The 22,402-nt window shown below is 25.9% G+C and overlaps 3 protein-coding genes across 3 annotated transcripts; all 3 read right to left on the bottom strand.

Moving 5' to 3' along the window:
- Positions 1 to 1,258: 1,258 nt before the first annotated feature.
- On the bottom strand, positions 1,259 to 10,342 carry LOC145838462 (porphobilinogen deaminase-like). Its single transcript, XM_082946061.1, has 4 exons — positions 10,083 to 10,342; positions 6,291 to 6,471; positions 3,036 to 3,423; positions 1,259 to 2,853 (listed from the first exon to the last, which is right to left on the bottom strand). The coding sequence occupies exons 1-4, from the start codon at positions 10,302 to 10,304 to the stop codon at positions 2,535 to 2,537; spliced, it is 1,110 nt and encodes a 369-aa protein (XP_082802187.1). The 5' UTR covers positions 10,305 to 10,342; the 3' UTR covers positions 1,259 to 2,534.
- Positions 10,343 to 11,353: 1,011 nt separating this feature from the next.
- On the bottom strand, positions 11,354 to 14,613 carry LOC145838464 (serine racemase-like). The gene has a single exon (XM_082946062.1). The coding sequence runs from the start codon at positions 12,561 to 12,563 to the stop codon at positions 11,577 to 11,579; it is 987 nt and encodes a 328-aa protein (XP_082802188.1). The 5' UTR covers positions 12,564 to 14,613; the 3' UTR covers positions 11,354 to 11,576.
- A 2,492-nt stretch (positions 14,614 to 17,105) lies between these two features.
- On the bottom strand, positions 17,106 to 18,331 carry LOC145838249 (SWI/SNF-related matrix-associated actin-dependent regulator of chromatin subfamily E member 1-like). The gene has a single exon (XM_082945813.1). It carries the CDS (start codon positions 18,304 to 18,306, stop codon positions 17,320 to 17,322), a length of 987 nt encoding a protein of 328 aa, XP_082801939.1. The 5' UTR covers positions 18,307 to 18,331; the 3' UTR covers positions 17,106 to 17,319.
- Between the last annotated feature and the right edge of the window lie 4,071 nt (positions 18,332 to 22,402).

Here is a 22,402-nt window from a genome sequence, read left to right as displayed (position 1 = left end):
GATTGTGCAAGTAATTATAAATTGAAAAGATCTAAAATAATTAGGAATTGTATTAAAATTTTTGAACTAATAAAACATGAGGCTATATGTATCTTAATAAGAAAACCTAAACTGTGTAATCATAAAGACTTTGGTTATACTGTTTCTTTGTTTTCATAAATAGTTTTATAAGTTGTTGCGTATGTTTTTTTTTAATTGCATTGTGATTATAAGTACTTATGTATTGTTAATTACCCTTTGCTCTACTATTATTAGTTTTACATTGATTACATTTTCACTATATAAGCTAGATTTGAAACTTTATTTTTATTGGTTGTAAACATTTGATGAGTAAACCACGAAATATATTTTGTCATGAAATTTGAGTTTTGTGTATTTTTTGAAATAAATTATTGAAGTGTCAATAAATGTTTAATTTTAACAAAGAATATTAAAATCTTAGTTTACCTTTTCCTACTGCTACCTTAATGATTTAAAAGGAAATTGTACTGAAATCAAGCTCGTAATGATTTCATTTTACAAAACCTATAACTGATTATGAATTTAGCGTACAAAAGTGTTAATTGATAAGGTTTTTTAACTAATTTTTTATACTTAAAATGTATATGAAACTGTTCGTTTCTACAAACCTTAAAGTTTATAACTATCTTATCTAGAAACATTTTAAAAACTTAAGTTGCATAAGATGAAACAAATTTGTTATAGTTTTTCTTTACTATATGTATGTTTTTCAATTTATGAATTTTTTATGTAAACTAGGTATAAAAAATTCAACAAGTACAATGCCTGTTTAAGTTTATTAAAAATCACAAAAGAAAAAGTTCGATTAGAAGTTTATATAAAAATTTATAAACATAGAGTAAAAATCAATCTTTAATACTTAACTATTAAAAGCACTTGTACTTAAATTTAAACATTTTATTTGTCTAAAAAATGGTTATAAATAAATTAAGGATAAATACTTTTCTAAATTCAAAAAAAAATTGAAAATATACAGTTTTTATTTTTATATGTAAACAAAAATAAAAAACTTAATTAAAACCATACTTTTATTATCTATTTTAGATATTTTTAATATAGATCAAAAATGTAAAATCAAATTAAAAGAGCACATTTATAAGTAATGAACAAATCAAAATTTCACTAGCAATTAAAATTCTAATGTGCATAGAATTAAAAATAAGACTTGACCAAACTTTAAGTAACAAGGAAATGGCGAAATAAGCCTAAAAATTAAATCTTCTTCATGTTCGTTAAAATTTAAATTTTGATAAATGTATATTTGTACTAGCAAAAAAATTAAGTTGGTGTGTCTAAAATTATTTTTGTTCTTTTAAAGTTGTATATTTAATATGTTAAATCAAAAAATAAATAAATCACTTTATAAATCGTTGAAACAGTTTCATAAACTGTTGATAGTTGTTGAAAATTTTAAGTTTGAATACATTAAAACTTAAAAGTTATTAAAAAATATCATGTTTGTAGTAATAATTATTTCACAAAAAAATGCAATACTTTTGCAAGGTACCATTGTTTAAACACTTATAAAACGAAGCCTTCTTGTTGGTTTAAAATTAATCTGTTCTTTCAATTATAACTTTGAAAAATAATTAGATGATTTCCAAAAACCCAAAAAAGTTATTAGAATAATTTACTAAATTTTCACAACTTAAAAAGTAAAAACAAAGATAATTTTTTGATTTTTGCTTATGTATTCTAAGTAAATATAAAATTAGATAAAATAGTAAACTTTATAATTAATTTAAAACAAAAAAAGTAACAATGTTTAAGTTGTTTTCAATTTTATAAAACAAATCATTCGTCTAAGTCAGAGTTTTCGCTTCAAAAGCTTACAATTAAATAAAAGTTTTGAATTGTTTTCATAAAAAAATTTATCAATAAAGTTTCTTAAAATTATAAGTTGGGGGTACAACCTGTTTTTTTGTATTTTATTATCATTATTTATTTAAGAAACTTAAACAATCTTAAACTTTTTTTCATCTACAGATCTCAAGTTTAAAGAAAAAATGGTCTTTATTAATAGTATGGTTTTAAAATTAACTAATTATCCATTAAAGTTTAAAAAAGTTAATTTCCTAAAATTTCCTTTATTTGATGTTTGCAAAATATTTGTAAAAAACTTAAAAGTAATACAAACTTTAATTAAATATAGTTTGTACTTAAAGTAAGTTGAATGTCTAGTTTCTGATGTAATCGTTGTATTATTTTTAACTAAAAGTTGCTTATAAAAGAAATCCATGTACAACTATTTAGTAGTTTGTAAGTTTTTCAAAGACTTGCTCTTTTAAATAATTCAATAACAATAACAATAACAAACAAATAGTCTGGTAAAATACTGACATCAGGTCAAAATCATAGGTTTAAATAATTACTATATTTGTTAGTTATATTCTCCACGCAAAAACGAAATTGATTTGTTATTTTTCAACTGTAGATACTTAAAGACGTGTCTTAACAACCTGCACTGTAAAATAATCAACAACAAATCGTTTGAGCAGATCTCAACTAGTAAACTAAATTGTGTTGTCGACCGCTTTCTCGTTCACCTTCTTCGCCTCGTGCAAGATTTGCGCGGCTCCTTGCTGCAGCAGCTTGATGGCCACGTCCCTGCCAAGGTGACCGGCAATCATGAGTAGCAACGGGTGCATGAACGAGTGCGATGTGGTGATGGAGGAAGCCTCACAGCACTTCTCTTCCTCGTTGGGCCGCAAGAATTGCGCTTTCAGCGAAATGTTCAGCTCGGCCTTGCACGTCACCACCACCGCCTGGCTGCCGTCGTAGTTGTAAGCTCCACCGGTCAGGCACAGCTGATTCCCGTCCTCCGAAATCCAACTGGTATATGTGTATAGACTTGGTAAAGTGGTGTGGTTAAAAAAAGTGACGTGTTTAAGTAACACTGAAGGAATTTTAAAACCAGAAAAAAAAATTACTAGAAACAAACTGAGTTTAAATTTTAAAAAATAATTCTTTTTGTGCGTAATTTTTTTTTTATTATTCACACTTAGCATGCTAACCTGTGAACACCTTGCGGGACCGAACAGCCTCCCCCGAGTGTTTTCAAAAAGGCGCGTTCGGCCACCGTCCTCAAAACCGTCTTCTTGCAGTGCAAGCTGGAAACGAGCCGTATTGTGACGTCGTCGCTCGCCCTCGTCTCGACGGCAAGAGCTCCCTGGCCGATGGCGTACAAGCAGGTGTCCTGGTCGAGAACCTGAGAGATGCGGTCCTGCATGCCCAGCCTGGTGAGGCCGGCCACGGCCAGCACCATGCAGTCGAAGTTGCTGGCTTCGTCCAGCTTCCTGAAGCGCGTCTGCAGGTTGCCCCTGATGCTCCTGAACTTGAGAGTGGGATAGGCGCGCGTCAGTTGAGCCACCCTCCTCAGCGAGGAAGTTCCCACGACACTGCCTGTAAAATAGTTATATATAGAATTTACATGACTAAATAAAAATCCAAGTAATGTTCAAATGTATAAGTAAATGGATAAAAACACAAAAACAAAAGCACAACATTAAAAAACAACCATCTATGACAGGGGTCCGCAAACTGCAGCCCGCGGGCCAAATGCGGCCCTCAAAGCCAAAATCTGCGGCTCGCGAGGTACTTTTTAGTTATAGATATACTTTTTTTGGCAATAAGAATTAAACGCTATGGAATAAAAATTTCGAATTAGGCTCTTAATTTAATAAATACTCTTTACTAGTATTTTATTATTGCTTATTTCATCATATTTTTAATTTAAAGCAGTATTTTTATGTACTTGATACTTTAAAGATGGCAATCAAAGTTCTAAACTTAAATCAAAGGAGAATGATCAATTATAAATTTTAAATTTTATTAACAATACAATGTTTCACTCGCTTAAAACTAGTCAAACGAGATCTTCAGTTGTTTAAAATCTGTAAAAATTTATATAATAACATGTAGGAAGACATTAGGCTAAACTTGAAATAAAAGAAACTAAAAAAATTAAAACAGAAACTGAATAAAATCTAAGTAAAACTTATAGCTTAATATTACTAACAATGAAAATCATAATGTTATTAGGTTATATTTAGAAAAATGCAAGTTACTTAATAATTATATAATCTTAAAACTTAAACAAATTAAAAAATAATAATAATAAATAAAAATAATTATACTAACATTTAGTAGCCTTATGAAATTTGTAAATAACTAATTAAGAAAACAATTCTTCAACTAAAGCATTATGTTAAATTTACTCATTTAAAAAAGTTTGACTATCGTGTTGTGGCGTAATTATATATTGGTTTAAATAATTGGTTGTGCAAACTAAAATAGTGATTTGCTTATCAAATTGCTCTTAAGTTTTAAAATAAAGCTTTTTAAAATGTACACATGAACATATTAATTCGTTTTTTATTTAAAGAAGTTCCCCCGTCAGCGTTCGCTATTTCCATTTTTTCATAGGTGCAGGTCCTGCAGATTCTCTGCGGTTTCCTTATATGCCCGATGTGGTGTAAAATTTCCAATTTAATGTTGTAGTTAGTATTGATGCTTTATAGCTTCCAAATGTATTGAAACCGCAGAGAATCTGCAGGACCTGCACTTATGAAAAGATGGAAATAGCGAACGCTGACGGGGGAACTTCTTTAAATAAAAGGAACGAATTAATATGTTCGTGTGTACATTTTATAAAGTTTTAAAAAGCTTTATTTTAAAACTTAAGAGCATTTTGACAAGCAAATCACTATTTTAATTTGTACAACCAAATATTTAAACCAATATATAATTACGCCACAATACGATAGTCAAAATTTTTTAAACGAGTAATGCTTTAGTTGAAGGATTGTTTTCTTTATAAGTTATTTACAAATTTCATAAGGCCGCTAAATGTTAGTACATTTTTTTTAAGTTTTAAGATTATATAATTATTAAGTAACTTGCATTTTTCTAAATCTAACCTAATAACATTATGATTTTCATATATTAGTAACTTTAAACTATAAGTTTTACTTAGATTTTATTCAGTTTCTGTTTAATTTTTTTAGTTTCTTTTATTACAAGTTCAGCCTAATGTCTTCCTACATTTTATTATATAAATTTTTACAGATTTTAAACAACTGAAGATCTCGTTTGACTAGTTTCAAGCAAGTTAAACATTGTATTGTTAATAAAATTTATAATTGCAGTATTTTTATAATTATTATTACAACTATTTTGAAATAATTGTGGCCCCCAGAGACTTTTTTATAAATAGTGCAGCCCGCGAGCAATCTTTTATAGAAAAATTAGCCCACTAGTTACAAAAGGCTGCCGACCCCTGATCTATGAGAATGAAAAACTAACGGAAAGACGTATTAAACTATTAAATACTAAAATTTTAACCAAAATAGTACATAAAAATTAATATAAGTTTAGAAATAAATTTATTACATTGTTTGTTCTAATTTTATACAAATCAACAATTAAAATAAATTAAGCAAAGTAGTTTCAATTTGTTTTTGTTTAAACATCTTCTTTTTATTTTAATTTTATACATTTACTTTGTTTTAAATGACCCCAATCAATTTTTTTCGATAAGCCACCTTGATAGATGTATGACACTTAGTTGGAAAAACAGATTTTATATTAGATATTTATTAAAGTTTCAAAAGTAATTTATTGTCAACGTATAAAACGAACTATTATATTGATTTTTTTTTGTAAAAGAAACTCTTAGATAATAACCTATATACAATTTAAACACTAAAAAGCTGTTTCTTATGAACACTTGTTAATCTTACTTAGTGCTACATTTCTTTTCTTCCTTGAGATCATATTTGAGTATGTATAGAGAAAAATAAACTAACTATTTTATCTTGTTATCTAACTAAAACTTTTTGTTATAAAAAAATGCATCAGCTAAATTTGTAATTTTTGTTAGATTAATTACTTTGATACAGGGGTTGCAGAACTGCGGCCAGCGACGTGTTTTTAATTTCAAAGACGACATTCGCAAAACCAATAAGTTAAAGGTTTTTTACTGGAATAACTTTTAAATTTTCTTTTAAGTTTATTTTGGAGTTAATAGTAAGGCTTATTCAAATGAAATTTAAGTACGAATCTGCTTCTAAAGAGTATTCTTTACTCTTCTCTTGTATAAATTTCAAAATAAACGTGGCCCGCAAAGACTTTTTTTTCAATGTGACCCTTATAATATTTTTATTAGTAAATATAGTTTGTCTTTTGTAAAAAGCTGCTGACACATGTTCTTATGTTAAAGTTATATGTTTTATATAATAAAAAATAAAATGTAAAAGTTTATACTTTACCTGGTTTAAGATCGCAAAGTTTTTTTCCAACATTGTCTTTCCTCATGACAACACAGTCATAAGGATTTTCACGTTCAGAAACAGCCGAGATGGTTAGTCCGTCGGGAAGTGTTGACGGCATGTCCTTAAGTGAATTAACAACCATATCTACTCTGCCATCTAACAGTGCATCCTCAAGTTCCTAAGTAAAATAATACTGTCTTTATTGACTTTAACAAGTATGAAAAATATGTACTTAAAAAACATCTATCGAAGAAAAGTAGACACAATTTTTTTTTTTAATTTAAACATTTTATCTTAAAGATCAGTAATATATTTGTTTTCTTTCAAATGTGTTTAACTCAAAAGTTTGAAACATTGAAAAGATATAGTAACTATAATGTTAGAGTACTTGAACCAATTTAAACTAGGTTATGAGTCATGAAAAAATAAAAGTATTTAAAACAAAATCTAAAGTATCATCCACACCTTTATAAAACTTTAATCAAAGTTTAAAGCTTACAAATTTAACAGACATTAAAATAAGCTTACTCAAACTAATGACTTTTTAATACAAAACTGAACTGCTAACATTTTTTTTCTTTTTTAAGTGTTATTTTATTTAAGTACTTGAAAAGAAACAGATTGAATATATACTATATAATAATTATGACGTAAGAGAGGACCTAAGAGGAAAAAAATATTAATAACTTGTAATCATTAGTAGTAAATATTTTGGAAAAAATTTAGTTCTTTTGAGCATTGGGGGATGTTTTTATTATTTACAAACAACTTTTTAATTAAACAATTTTTTTCAAGTTTTTATCGAAAATTATCTACCCTCTTGCAATAAAATACATCATGTGCACATATGTGGTAAATTAATCGACAAAACCATTGTTCAGTAGAAAAAGGAATTTTGCTATTGGCTAATTGTGAAATCATATTTGCAATTTATTTTCTTCAAATTTTCTTTTAATGCATAGTTTATTAATAACAGTTTAAAATTAATCAAAGAACATCTCATGTGTTTTATTTACAATTTCAAAATGAGTTAAGAAAAATTATGGCTTGATTTCTTTTTAAAGCTTGAACTTTTAAATAGATTTAAAACTTTTATAAATGTTTGCTAAATTTTCGTGAAAAATGGTTTTGTTAAAAATTGTAAAGTAAGAAATTAAGAATGAGCTTATCAAACAAAAACAATTAAATATTCAAATTCTGAAGTAAAAAAGTAACTAAACTCTAGGTTATTTTTTTTCATATTGACGAATTTTATTGTATCGAATTAAAATAACATAGTTAAAAAGTTTTTGTACAATTATTTATTAGTATTAATTTTCTGATTCTTGACACTGTCAACGATTATTCAAACTACACTATTTTATAACTTAAACTTTTAACTTAACTTCAAATTTTAAACAATATACAAAAATCACTCAGTACAAAATCTAGATATATTTCACGCTATTTTCATCAGTGGATACATAGCAATAAATAAAGATAATTTTTACTTATATAAGTAACAGTAGTAAACATCATTAACAAAATTATAATTACAGTAACCTCTCGCATCATTACGTACTCGTGACGTTACGCACTCTCGTTTAGTTACGCATTTTAGAATTCTAAAAAATTCAAAAAAATTTTTTTTTAATATTGCACAAGTTAAGTTTATTGTATTTTTACATTGAAATATGTTTTTAAATGCTAAGTCACCTCTCTATATCTTTAGACTTTGTAAATTTATGTTTCTTGATTAATTGATAAACATTTAGTTATACCTCAGTACATCAGAAATTTCGTTAACAATTAGAAATTAAAGTAAAATTCTGAAGGAAATATGACTGTGTCAACTAATGAAAGTATAATAAAATAATAAGAGTTTAAAATACAACTAAATAATACACCAATGTATATAGACATCACACCATTTTTTAATTGTAAACAAATGCTTAATTATAAATTGAATTTGCTAAGTAGAATAGAATATAAATTTTAAGTATTAAATAAGTAACATATAATAAAGATAAAGATAAAATCTACTTATTATTAGAGTTAGTAAAATTAATCTACAAGTATTGTTATTTTATGTAAATTTAAATCCTTTTTTTAATAATGTACAGTTTTATCTTTTGTTTTCATATTTAGAAATAAAGTAAATATTTTTTTAAAAGTGGGAAAGTCCCCAGTCTGCTTTTAACTAGAAGCAATATCAAAAACAGCCATTATAGTAAGTATAATTGGTACCTCTCGTATCTTCACGATCTCTTGTATCTTTACGTACTTTTTCTGTGGACACAATGTGCGTAAATAAGCGAGAGGTTACTGTACTATATAAGTTTACTACTCGTACTACATAAGTTAAAATTATTTTTTATTTATTGCTATGTATACACTGATGAAAATAGCGTGAAACATATCTTGATTTTGTACTGAGTGATTTTTGTATATTGTTTAAAGAAAATTTCGATTTCAAATGTTTGCATTGTTAACTTCAAATGTTTATTTAAGCATTAAGTCACTTACTTAATCTTAGATTATCAAAATACTTTATAATTCAAAAAAATCTTATTATTACAATAACTATTTTGTCTTATTCTAGATTTTTAAGTAAGAAATAAATATTTTTTTAGATAGTATACTATCGTTATTTTAAATTATGTAATAAAAAAATACCACTTTAGTAATTAACAATTTACTTTTGCTTTTAAACTTCAACTTTAATTTTGTATTATATTGTAAAATTGCAGTTATAAAGTTAAAATTTTTTTAAATATAGTTTTGTACAGTTAAAATTCAGCAATACATAACTTAGTCAAAAACGTGATGTTGAAATATCGAGTTTTGTTATGAAACTTTTTTACATACTTTCAATGCCTCACACAAACTTCCTAAAAATTATTTCAACATAAAGGTTGTTTTATAAAATGCTAGTTCCGTATTTATGTATGTTTAATTATTAAAATATTTTTTGTTAAGTCGACAGCTATACTTGTTTTATTACAAAACTAGTTTTAAAATATATATTTAATTTATTTTCAAATTAAGTCAAATTCATTTTTAGACTTGAAATTCAATTATTTCGTTTTATCAGCGTATATGATTTTTTTACAGCTTTAGTCAAGCAGCTTAAACTTCTTATCAACAAAAAAACTTATAAATATTTGTAATGTGTACTATTATGATAAGTATCTAAAAATAAACTAAAACTTAATATTATGAAAAACTATTAAAAAATCAAACTTTTATCTTTATTTTTAAATGAAACTTCAGATGTAAATAATTTATTACACACTATTTTTAATAGTTTAAATTGTCATGGGAACTATTTATGATATATCTTATACTACAACTTCATTTCATTAATGTGAAACTACCATGACGCATATACAGGTTATTTTCGAAAATTTTAACGAATTACAACTAATTACAAACTTTACAAAATAGAATAATTAAGTGTTACAACCAGCCAAAAATTATGCACCCCCATCATAGTAGGGGTAAAAAACACCAAATAACAACTAGTTTACACAAATTGATGACCAGGCTTTTAAACTAATTTATGTTTAAAGAAAAAGTTATGTTAACTTGTAAATTTTATTTTAAGTGTAATAAAAGCTTTTGTCTATAAAAACAATAGTAAAAAAATTTTAGTTATTAGCTATGGTATTTTTTTAAACACGGTAGATTTAAAGCTTAAATCCTATTTATAACTATTATTATTTATTTTCTTTACATCAAGCCATTGAAAATCTACTTATGTCTTAACGAAAAAAAATACTTTTTGTAATTAAAGTATTACTAACAAACCTTTGTAAACAAATTTTTGTCGCCAGTTTTACTGAGAGCTTTATCGAGTATTTTATCACCCTTAGTTTTCATTGAAATAACTTCAACTTGCAGACAAGGATTTTTCTCCTTCAGTTTTGCTTTGACCCAGTTAGTTTGTGTCATAGCTAAAACTGAGTCTCTTGTACCTATTTTAAAGGTTTTATTTCTACATTTAACTTGTTCGCTGTCATTACTGCCCATTTCTTAACGTCAGGATTTTAGACAATTTTGTTTACTTTGATTCTAAATTAATTTTGATGAGTACATACTTTTATATACATAAACTAATTAAGAACAAACAATTAATTTAAAAAAAAAATATTTATTTCTTAAACTATGTTTAAAAAAAATCAACTTAATTTATATATACATATAGGTGTAACTTATTAAAACTTTATTTTTACCCTAAGTAACTTAATTTACAAAACTATTTAGTTATCAAAATACTTAAATTAGCACATAAAAACTATAAGTTTCCCTTCCATAATATGCTTTAGACAAAAATAACAATAAAGAAAACACAAAACCTCTATATAAACTTTGTTTACACACGAATAAATACCGTTAATAAACATGTGACTTTTATAGTTCTAATAAATACTTGAACAGAATTAAACAAATTCATTACTAAGTTCTTTAAATGTAAAAACATTTTATCTACATTTATATCAACTAACGGTTACAAAAATAAACATATTGTAATCAAGCTTACTAAACTAAATGTCAACATATTTTATTTTAAAGGCTAATAAAAATTTATTTATAAAGAAATATTTTTTAATCAACTACAAAACTTGCTAATTTTAAAACAAGAATTACTGTTTTTTTTTTGATAAAAAAGAATAGGAATTCAAAAACTTCCCACAAAAAAAAGGCTAATATAATATTTTATCATTTAATTTGTGCTTTATAAGCAATTTCTTTTTTCGGATATTAAATTTTTCATCATCAATTAGTAAAAAATTAAAAGTTTATTAAAATTGTATTTCTTTTTGAAGTTTAAAGAAGGATTAATTAATTTTTAGCTAAGGATTTTTGTTAACTTTTTTTAATTTACTAACAAACTTTAAACTAGTTGTAAAATTAATCATATCTAGTTAAAACTAAAATTATCTTAAGCATTTCAAAAACTAATATTTCACAATTTGACTAACAAAAAACTATTTTCTAGGATATTTCAAGGCTCATAATAAAAAAGTTAAGAAGATTTTAAAAATAACTTATATGAATAAAAAGCTTAAAACTAAATTTCACTACAAACTAAAAAAAGTATAATGTAAAAATTTTGATTTTACCTTAAATCAACTTCAATAAGATTGCTAGAAACAATTGATTATATAGTAAAAAAAAATTAATATGATACAATGCTATGATTTCGAAAACATTTAATTATAAGTAATTTAATGAATTAAAAAATGTCCAATAAAATATCAAATTAGTTTTAACTTAACTATAAAAACATTAAAATAACCACTAATTAAAAAATGATACAACTGATTCAATATCACAGTTTCCTCCACACAAAATAACAGCAACATTTTTTACAGATGAATCATTTCCCTTTAAATAATTAAAATTGTTTTTCATTACAGCAGCAACTGCAACGCCAGCTGTAGGCTCCACAACCAACTTTGCTTTTTCGTAAACAGCCTTAGTAGCTTCTTTTATTTCATCTTCACTTACTGTTATGACATCGTCAACAAGGTCGCTAATCACTGGCCAGGTATTTTCTCCTATGCTAACTTTTACACCATCAGCTATGGTAACTGGTGTTTTTGGATTGCTTGTCCTTGTTCCACTCTTTACAGAACGAAAACAGCTGCAAGCTTCTTCAGGCTCCGCTGCATAAATTTTTATGTTGGGATTGATTGTCTTTGCTGCCAGAGCAATGCCACTTATTAGCCCTCCTCCTCCAACTGCAACAACAATTGCGTCAATGTTTGGATTGTCTTCTAGTATTTCAAGCCCAACTGTACCCTGACCAGCAATCACATGAGGGTTTTGAGAAGCGTGTACGAACAACCCGCGTTTTTCTTTTTGTACTTTGTCTGCAGTTTCTTCCCTAGACTTTTCAGTGCTGAGACAATCAACTACGTTTCCTCCATAACCGATCACAGCAGACCTTTTTGCTTTCGGTGCAGTGTCAGGCATAACAATAAAGGCTTCTAGTTTACACAACTTGGCTGCCAGAGCAACAGCTTGGCCGTGGTTACCACTACTGTGGGTTACTACACAACCAGGGTTACCACCTTTCTTCAGTGAACATTTTACTGCATTTAAAGCACCTCTTAATTTAAAAGACCCAGTTTTTTGTAAATTTTCACACTTCAAAAATATACTTTTACTACATTTTTCATTTACAAAGCTACATTGCAGTAAGGGAGTTTTGTTTATGTACGGCTTTATAGTTTGATATGCAGACTTTATATCTTGAAACGTGGTACAATATGTTTTAGCCATTTGATCTTTTTTTGCTTTAGAAAATTTCTAAGACTTTAAAATAATCTTTGTTTATTGGCTTTAAGTTTAAATGAAGTTTAAAAATAAGTACAACATTAACATGTTAGAACAAATTAACTTTATTTGGTTTTTCCGAGCTTGTAAAACAAAAAGTACTGATAATCATTTATCAAAATAATGGAAATTTATATGTTTAGTAGCAGATTTAGTATTTTAGTGTTGTAGTGAACTAGTTCTGTACTTTGACATGCGTTGTATAATTATCTTTTAAATTTAAATAAACTTAAGCTTTATAGACTTTTGTTAACTACAAAATCATTTAGGCAAACTTGAATAAATTCTTTATGTAGTCCTGGAGAAAGTTATCAATAATATAGTAAAACCAGTTTTAAGATGTTTTACCATTAAAGAAGTAAACAGTTCTAGAACTTTAATGAGGGAAGTTACAGATGTAACAAAAAAATTAATGTAGATAAAACTTTATTTATAAAAAACACTACCATCAATTTAGTCCTTTAGTAGGTATGTATGAGTATGTTAATTCGTAGTTTTTTAAACAGCTAATTTCGAGATTTCAAAAAATTATTGATAGAGATTGCAAGCCTCAAAATATTTTACTAAAGTTGTGATTTATTAACTTTACTCTAATCAGAAAACTTTAGCTCTAATTATTAATAATTATTAACTTTGCTCTAGTCAAAATAAAAACTTTTTGAGTACAAGGTTGAAGCAAAAAAATGTGCATACAAAACCTTTACTAAGTAATCTTGAGTAGATGACTAAAAATCTTTAGAATATATAACTTACTGCTGCAGTAACTTTGATTTTTTACAATTACAGTAGTACTTCTCTTAAGTTCACACTTAAAACAAAACCAAAAATGATCACAACAGTAGTTTCATTGAAGATTAAATTCTAGCACAAGCAAACCCCTTTTTTCAACAACAGCAGGCATTGCAAAAAGAAGATATTTCATTGATGAATATGAAGCAATGGATGTTAATACTATCAATAAAGTTAATCTAATAAAACTATTAATGACTTACTTACTAAGTCTTTGGTTTTGGAAGGAAAAGTACATTCAGCAGAAATAAAACGGTTAGGATTATGAAAAGTTACATTTAGCTATTGATAATCATTAAAAAAAAAATTTAAACTATTTATTAAAATAAAAAATATCTGACAGACCTAAAATGCTAGCTTCTATTAAATACATTTTTTCCAAAGCATTTACTTCAATTCAAACTCCACTGTTTTCTAAACTTTAATTTTAATTGCTATAATTTATTTTAAAACAATGCCTTCTTAATAACTCTTATAATTATATTTCAATTATACATAATGCTAAAGTAAATTACACTATTCCTTTTTCCAAGTGTAAATTTTATTTAAGGCTTTTGATAACTTTTTTATTTGTATTTAATAATGAGACTTTTACAAGAAAACTGAACTATCCTTAATTTACTTCTTTGTTTTTATCGATTTTCTGCAATTTTGAATGCTTTCTTTTTGTTTTTCTTTTGATTTCATTAAAAACTTTAAATATTTGTTTTTTTACTACTAAAACTTAGTTAGCAGTAGTATTTTTAAAGTTTTATTTTAAAATACAAATTTGTTCTTTCAACACAAAATTTTTAGGTAAAAAGTGCAAACTCAATGGGAAATGCGAACTTAATAAGTGCAAACTCAAGAGAAATTCTATTGTTCTTACTATGTTGTTAACACAATTGTTAAAGAGTTTTTGACTGGTTTAGAAACAAGATTAGATCTAATCTGAACTCAAAGTTTTTAATTGGCCTGGATTATTCACAATTTTTCAAACGAGTTGCCTACATAGCTTAAGAATGAACACTGGATTAAAGTTGATACTTTACTTAGACTCAAATTTATTACAGTTTTTCAAAGTTAAAACTTCTCTTATTTTATAAAATGCTATTTGTAATGATATATAAATAATACTGTTTATTTTTTGAAAAAATTAGTTCGTTAATATGTAGCTATACTATATAAAATAAATAAACTTAAATTTTTTTAAATAAGTAGATTTTGCTTTGAAATTTATAAGCAACTTCCATGATCTTCATGTTAAGAATAGCTGTGTCCTTAATTATTAGTTATATAACCTGAAAAAAATTGTACATTTATCTAACTATCAAAAACTAACACGTACACAAATTCACAAATTCTACATTAAGTCACAAACACAAAGAATAAAACATAAAACAAAACAAAAATGTTAATAAACCTATGCATTAGTCTTTTGATACTAGTTTTATATTTTTATATACAAATTATAATAGTAAAAACCAAGGCATGGAGTGGCGCATTGGAGCAGATGCTCCACCTAAAAAATTATTAAAAAAAAATTATAAAATTAATTATTAAAAAGTTAAAATTATAGATTTTAAGTTATCATTTGTTTACAAACGATTTGTTGTAATTGTGGTATTTTTATTTTAATAAGTTAGTTTAAAAATACCAGTTAACAGGTTTCTCTAATATTTCTAATTTTCTACACTGCCTAACAAAAATGCAATGCATTGCCACAAAAAAAAAATCATATTATGTTACTAAACATTGTTTATTTTTTTTAAACTAAGTACTAAACATTAATAGAATACTTTATTAAGTAAGTTTTTGTAACAAGATACTTACTTTAACAATAAAATTTAAAGAGTTCTAGAATATAAAAATTGCGAAAATTATAAATTTACAATTGTACAAATCAGCAAAATAAAAATTTACAAGCTAGTTTCCTGAAATTTTAAATTTATAAGTTAGTTAAAAAAATCCTTTTTATTATTAAAATGAAAATAAACAGTTTTATATTCAAGTCTAACTAACTTTTTTTTATATAGATATGAGTATTTAAATACTTAAACTCGAAAATACTAATTAAAACAAGCAATTATATACTTTTATTAGTAAATATTTTATAACTTGAGGACTTTAAAAACCTTATAAAAACTGTGCAACCTTGAAAATATAAAAGTAAATGTGCACACTGAGACCTTTTTAAGTAGTACAAATAAAAAATTAATATTTTTCAAATTTTATATTCAGTTTGTATTGAATTATTTGAAAAGTTTTCGGAAAAATTTTTTAAAGTTTATATTAACTTCTATTTTTAACACATTTAAGTTTATTTCATTATAAGCGAAATCGAATACACAAACCATGAACAAAATATTTTACATACAAGTTTTTCGCTTTTAACAAATACATACTTGAAAAATCTGATTATTAAGGCCATAGGGGGGGTCCAACATTTTTTTTTACTAAAATTAACTTTGGCTTTTACATGAAAGCTTAAAGTACAAACTATAAGCCAGTTTTTATAGAATTCAAAAATATCATTTATCTTTTGAGATATTTAATTTTTTGTAAAAATTTTCCAATATAAACGTATGGACCGCAAATTTTTTGGGGTCAATTTTCTCAGAAATTTTAAAATTCACTAAAAACCTATCTCCTCCTTCATTTTTTGACCTAGAGACTTCAAATTTTCAGGAAATGTTCCTTTTAATATTTTGAAGAATCTGAATGTTGGAATTTTTGAAATTTTGAAAAATAAAAATTTTATCCACAAAAAACTAAAAAAAGGGTAGTTTTTTGACAATAATTTTTTTTTTACTCAAAATTAAAAAATTTTTTACAATAAATCTCTTTAAAGTTTAATGATACACATTCTGTAAAAATTTGAGAAAGATTACTCAAAAAATGAGGGAGGAGATAGATTTTTAGTGAAACAGTCTTTTTTCGCATTTTTAGTTTTTGCCTTCCATAAGGAACCTATTGAACGCCCTTTGTTTGATCGCTTATATCTCAAAAGTTACTTTGAGTTTATTTAAGCGGTTAAAAGTGTTTGATAGCTCAGATTAAATTCTACAAAATAAGATCAAGTTGTAAAAAACAAAGTGGACCCCCCCTATGGACTTAAATTAATCACATACACACACACTAAAGCAAAACAAACTTAACATAGTTTTTTAAATGATTGTCTTAAACAAAAAGAAGCTTGTTTTGATCGACTTGAAAAATTTTTAACTTATTTAATTTTTTATAAATTAAAAACTTATTTATTCTCTATCGATTTTGTAACTAAAGCAAAGAAATATATATAATTGATACTTATCAAACACATAAAAAGCTAGTTAAAAGTAAACTATTCACTTTTAAGTTAAAGACATTAATTAGTTATCTATAGATACAATATAATAGGATTTATTTACAGACAAACTTTTAAAATTCATACAATTTAATAAATTAAAGATTAAAAATTAAATCAAGTATGTATATTTTTGTTATAATATCTAACAGAAATATAACTGTATATCTAACAGTAAAAACATCTAATTTGCCGCTTTTCACTTAAAATATTAAATTTAACTAAAATATAATATTTTCTAACAATGTAAAACATCATAATTGTAGTTTTAGTACTTTTAAAAAAATAACATAATTAAATAAAAGTTAAGATAAAAAAGAAAACTTAGACATTTAGACTAAAACTTAATAATTTATTCTTAAGTATCATAAATTTCATCCAAACTATCAATATCTTTCAAGTTAAAATTATATAAAAACACACTTGTCTAAGATTTAAAATTAAATTTAAACAAGTTATAGTTCGTATATTAATAACATTACAGACAAAACATAAATGTAGTTTTTAATCATTAAAGTATATCTTGTAATTTTATTCAAGCAACTTGTGAATAGATTTCATTTTTACAATAGTCTCAAAAATTTTGATTTAAGGATCTGTATCAATGCCATTTTGCACAGTAGCAGGTTGTGAAGATATTAGATCAGCTTCATGCTTTTTTTCAACAGGCAATTTTTCTTTTTCTAATTCATCTACATCATTTGCTGATAGCTTCACTTTTTTTGCCTTTAAGCTTTCTGAATATTCTTCTATGGTCATGTTTTTCCATTGATCAAGTGATTTACAAAAAAAGTCAGTTTGCTCAATCCATTTTCTTTTAGTCATGTCATGCTTTTTTTCTAGTTCTATTAACTCTTTCTTCAATTTCAAATGGTGATGATTTAAAGATTCTACTTGCTGACTTAAAGTTTTGTGGCGCTTTTTTGTAACAATATTTTTTCCAGTTTGTACAACATTGGAATCCATTAAGACTTCTTGCATTAACCTATGATTTCTATAATACCTAGCAGCAGAACAGTGCTTCACTGAAATGTGATCTTCATCATTAGTTTTTTCCTCTATCTCAAAGGATTCAAATGCTTCATCATGTTCCATTTTGTTTTCAACTGATTCACAACTTTCAGCCATTTCTTTAGCTTGCACATAGTTCTTGTAAGCATGTGAATTTCGATAAATTTTCATTGCCTCTTCCCAACTAGCCTTTTCAGATTCATATTCTTTTTGAATAACTTGTTTATCAGCTGCTGGTAGTTCACGCCACATTTTTCCAATAATTTTTCCAACTTCCCATAACTTAAGATCAGACTTTTCAGACTTTACTTTATCCCACATTTTGCGACTATACCTCATGTATGGTTGTAAAGGTTTTTCAGGTGCTTTTGGAGGTTTTGAAATAACATCATTGTTATATCCTCCTGTGCTTGATCCTAATACAAGCTTGTTAAATGCAGGGTGTTCAAACTGAGAACTGAAGTAAAAATTAGGATTATGAGTGCTTGTAGATATACTACTTCCTGTATAACTAGACATAGTCTGGTTGTCCGCTTGATTAAACCTTGTTGAACGGCGAGACATTGTATAAATTAATATAAAATAGTATACTTCTAAAAAAAATTTTCAAGTTTATGACATATTCAGTATCATTTATTTTGCTTATCTCTACTTATCATAGTTAAGGAGATAGAAAGTATAACATTTCTATTCAAATTGGTTCAACTTTGCACATCTTAACAGGGAAACTTTTCAAAAACCTTGAATAAAATTTAAAACAATTAATTAAACTTGTTTAAAACAATAGAAATCAAGTTTTAAAACAAAATTGGTTATAAAATATCACAATATTTGAACTTAAACAACTAAATCTCATTCAAAATCTAGAAAAAAATAGACTGAGATTATAAAAAACTTTTAAAACTGTCCTGAGTTTTATATAAAAAACTAAACTGGATGGAGTCATCTTGAGCTTTTTTTTTAAATTTTGTTTGCCGCACACTACAAAGAGTATATCAAGTACTTTAAGACCTAAGTAGTAGATGGCAAACCTAATGAACAACACCATAAAAATGTGTCTACAAGTTTAATACAATTGAATGTTTCTGGTTGTTTTAAAATATGCATATTTATCAAATTTACTGTGGGAAGGAAGTTAAATACTATAAAAATACTACATAGTTTTGTTTAGTCAATGTTTTACATATTTAATTTTTTTATACTCACTTGTTATTTTAAATTAAATTTCAACCAAATTTGTAGTTAATATGCAAAACACAGTACACAGTTTTTAAAAATATTTATATCATTAAAAGGGTATGGTAGTACCTCAACAGAAAAAAAATTTGATTGAAAATACACAAAATTTTAAAGAAAAACTTGTGAAAAAATATAAAAATATTTTAAAACTAAGTTTGTTTTAAAACCTGAACTTGTTAAAAACAAATAAACTAATTATAAATTGAAAAACTAGTTTATTGTTTCAATACAGAGATCTTTGTAATTTGTAGTAATTCTTTTAGGTTGATTATAAAGAGGAAGATAAACACAAAAGTTAGATAATTGCGAAAAGAGTGGCTCAATTGTGTAAAGTCCTAATGGCAGGGTGGCTACTGGTTTTTAAAAAAATTTCCTAGGTTTTCTGATTTCATTGAAGATTTGTAAAAGTATAAGTTTTCCTATCTTTTTTATTAAAAATATCAGTTGAGGTCAAAATTTGTATTTTTGAGTATAATATTACTAAAAAGAAACTGTAATGCTAATTTTAAATGTGTTCTATAGTAATTTTTTCAGCATAATAGTTGTTAATTATTTTGTAAAATTTTCATTATTTTAAATGTAAAATTATTATAAATTCCAGGAAATTTTTGCCTAAATTTGTAATTTTTGGGATAGTCCTGGTTTTTCTAAGATGCCATGCCACCTTGTGCTGGTCCATCAAAAACACTGCGTCAAAGCTTTTAGAAGTTAAACTAGAAAGGTTAAATCTGGCTTGTCTGTACATTATGTTTGAATAAGGCTTTAATAAAAATAAAAAAAAATTAATTTAAATGGCTGAAAAAGTGAACTGTTCTACTTTGAAAAAAAATATTGAGAGGTTGGAGAAAACTTTAAAGGCTTCAAATGATAAACTTGATATGCTCCATAGTGAAATCAAGGGATTGCATGAAAAGCTAGCAAGTCAAGCGGAAGTCAACAATGAATTGAAACGTTTTCTGATCTACATGGGTCAAGAACTTGAAAATATAAAAAATGAAAACATATTAATTAATGAAGAAAGAGTTGAAAGCTGTCAACTTCAGTAATGAGAAGTTAACAAAAAAGGTTATGGAAATTGAGGTGAAAGAAAAAGCTCATCACTTTGAAGTAAACAAGATACAAAACTGGTTACAAGGAAGTAACATTGAACTTCATGGGATATCTGTTGTAGATACTAATGAAAAAGCTGTAAATATTGCAATGAGTGAGCTCAAAAAATTGATCCAAAGGTAGATGGAGGACAAATTGGCACTATTAGAAGAATGAAGCCAGTCAAAGCGGAAACTAACTAAGAGAAGGAGGATGGTAAGAGGATGTTTAATCCTACCTTGATAGCATTTAAATCTAGGGACATAAAGGGTAAGATCATGAAGGAAAAAAGAAAGTTGGTTAATGTCTCATTTAGGAACAACTTGAATGCCAGTATGGTTTTTGTCAACAAGAATCTAGTAGGATTCTCCTTGGTCATGCTAGGGGATTCCGAAAATAAAACTGTTGGAAGTATGCTTGGGTAAAAAATGGAATTATTAGAATTGAAAAACCTGATGATTCACCAGCTATTATATTAGAATGTACAGAAGACCTTAACAAAGTTTTAAAATAAATAGCTGTTTATTATCTTTACAAATAAGTGAATATATACATTTTTGTTTTATTTAGATGAGTTGTTTAAAATATGTTATAAAAATGTATATATTTGTTTAGTGTGTAAACAAAGTGTAAAAAATAATTGTATATATTGTGAAATATGTGGCCAATGGTCACATTTTAAGTGTAGTAAAATTTCTAGTTACCAATTTGTTTCTTTAAGTTTATCTAATGACTTTTTTTTTATAATTGTTTAATACTGTAAATACCTTTTAGTTTAATTAGTAATTGTGAATTTAAAAATCTTTACTTATGCCATATATAAAACGTAAAATACCCTTGTAGAGTATGTGGTAATGTATGTAAAAATTCTCAAAATAGTGTGACTTGTATAATGTAAAGACTCATTTTAAATGTTCATCTTTAACTCTTAAACAATTTGAATGTCATGTTGTCAATAAGGATGAAAATTTTTTATGTAAAACTTGTTATAATAGTGTTTTTCCATTTTTTAATATCAGTAACACCGAATTAATTCTTTTAAACTATTTTCTCACTAATGAGAAAAATATTTTTAACATTGATGCTAAGCCTACTGCTGCTTGTTCACAGTACACCTCTGCAGATACCCCAAAAAACAAAAGTTTTAATAATGAACTTAGCTTTTTACATGTGAGTATAAGAAACTTATCAAAAAACATATTTCTGTTAGAAGAATTAATGACTTCCAACAGCATTTTACCTGACATAATAGGGGTATGTGAGACCAAATTAATTTCAACAATATTGTTGATTTGATAATGTTAAACAAATACACATTCCACTATACAAATTCTTTTTCAAATGCAGGAGTTGGAATATATATTAACAACTTTATGACATATACCTTAAGAAGTGATCTCATTTTCCATAATGCTAATTACAAATGAATTTGAGTAGAATTATCAGTAGGAGTAAAAAAAATATTAGTAGGGTTAACTTATCGCCATCTAGGGACCTCAGTTACAGAATTTACCAAACAATTTTCAGAATTTTTAACAAAGACAGACTTAATGACCTGGGATGAACATTGATTGATAATTTTTATTACTCCAACCAACAAAAAATCTTATACTTAAATTTTAAACTCAATTATTACGTAGGTCGCACATCTCAACGTTTCCACGTCAGGCAAGAGCAGCATGTCACAAAAAAGCTAAAAAGGTTTATTTTTAATGACGACATTAAGCCGAAAGGTGAACAGTCATCTATCCAAGAGCACCTCCTCAACAACCCTGTTTGTGCTGAGAACTACCTGGATAGTAGGTTAAAAATTCTATATAGAGCAAGAAACACTTACTATCTCTCAGTTCTAGAACCTTTGTTTATAAGAACTTGTGAGCCAAAAATTTGCAAACAAAGAGATTTTTACAATTTAAAACTTTGTAAATAGTGTGTTTTATTATTATTGTTTTCGTTTATTGTAGTAATTTTGTAATCTTCTTTTTATTTAATTTAGTTTCAGGTAAAATTTCTACTATATTAATTGTTTTTGTTTTAACAGTTTTGTTTTACAAACAACTTCAAGTCAGCTAAGTATAATTCAACTATAATTTAAACATTTTAAACATACTTTTATGCTTTATGACGTAACAATTTTTAGCTATGTATTTCAAAATTAATGTTTATAACTAAATTTGCTTTATATTAGTATCAGTTTTTAGCAAAGTTATTCTGATGAAGAGCTAAACAAAATTAATTAAAAAACTTTTTTTTAAATGAGTGACCTATGTTTAAACTTTTTAGTTAAACCCAGTACCAAAACCAAACTATTCAAAACCTCAAACGTACTGTT

Source organism: Thalia democratica, chromosome 6 (assembly GCF_965202585.1).
Source record: "Thalia democratica chromosome 6, ktThaDemo2.hap1.1, whole genome shotgun sequence".
NCBI lineage: Eukaryota > Metazoa > Chordata > Thaliacea > Salpida > Salpidae > Thalia > Thalia democratica.
This window is presented reverse-complemented; position numbering and strand designations above follow the sequence as displayed.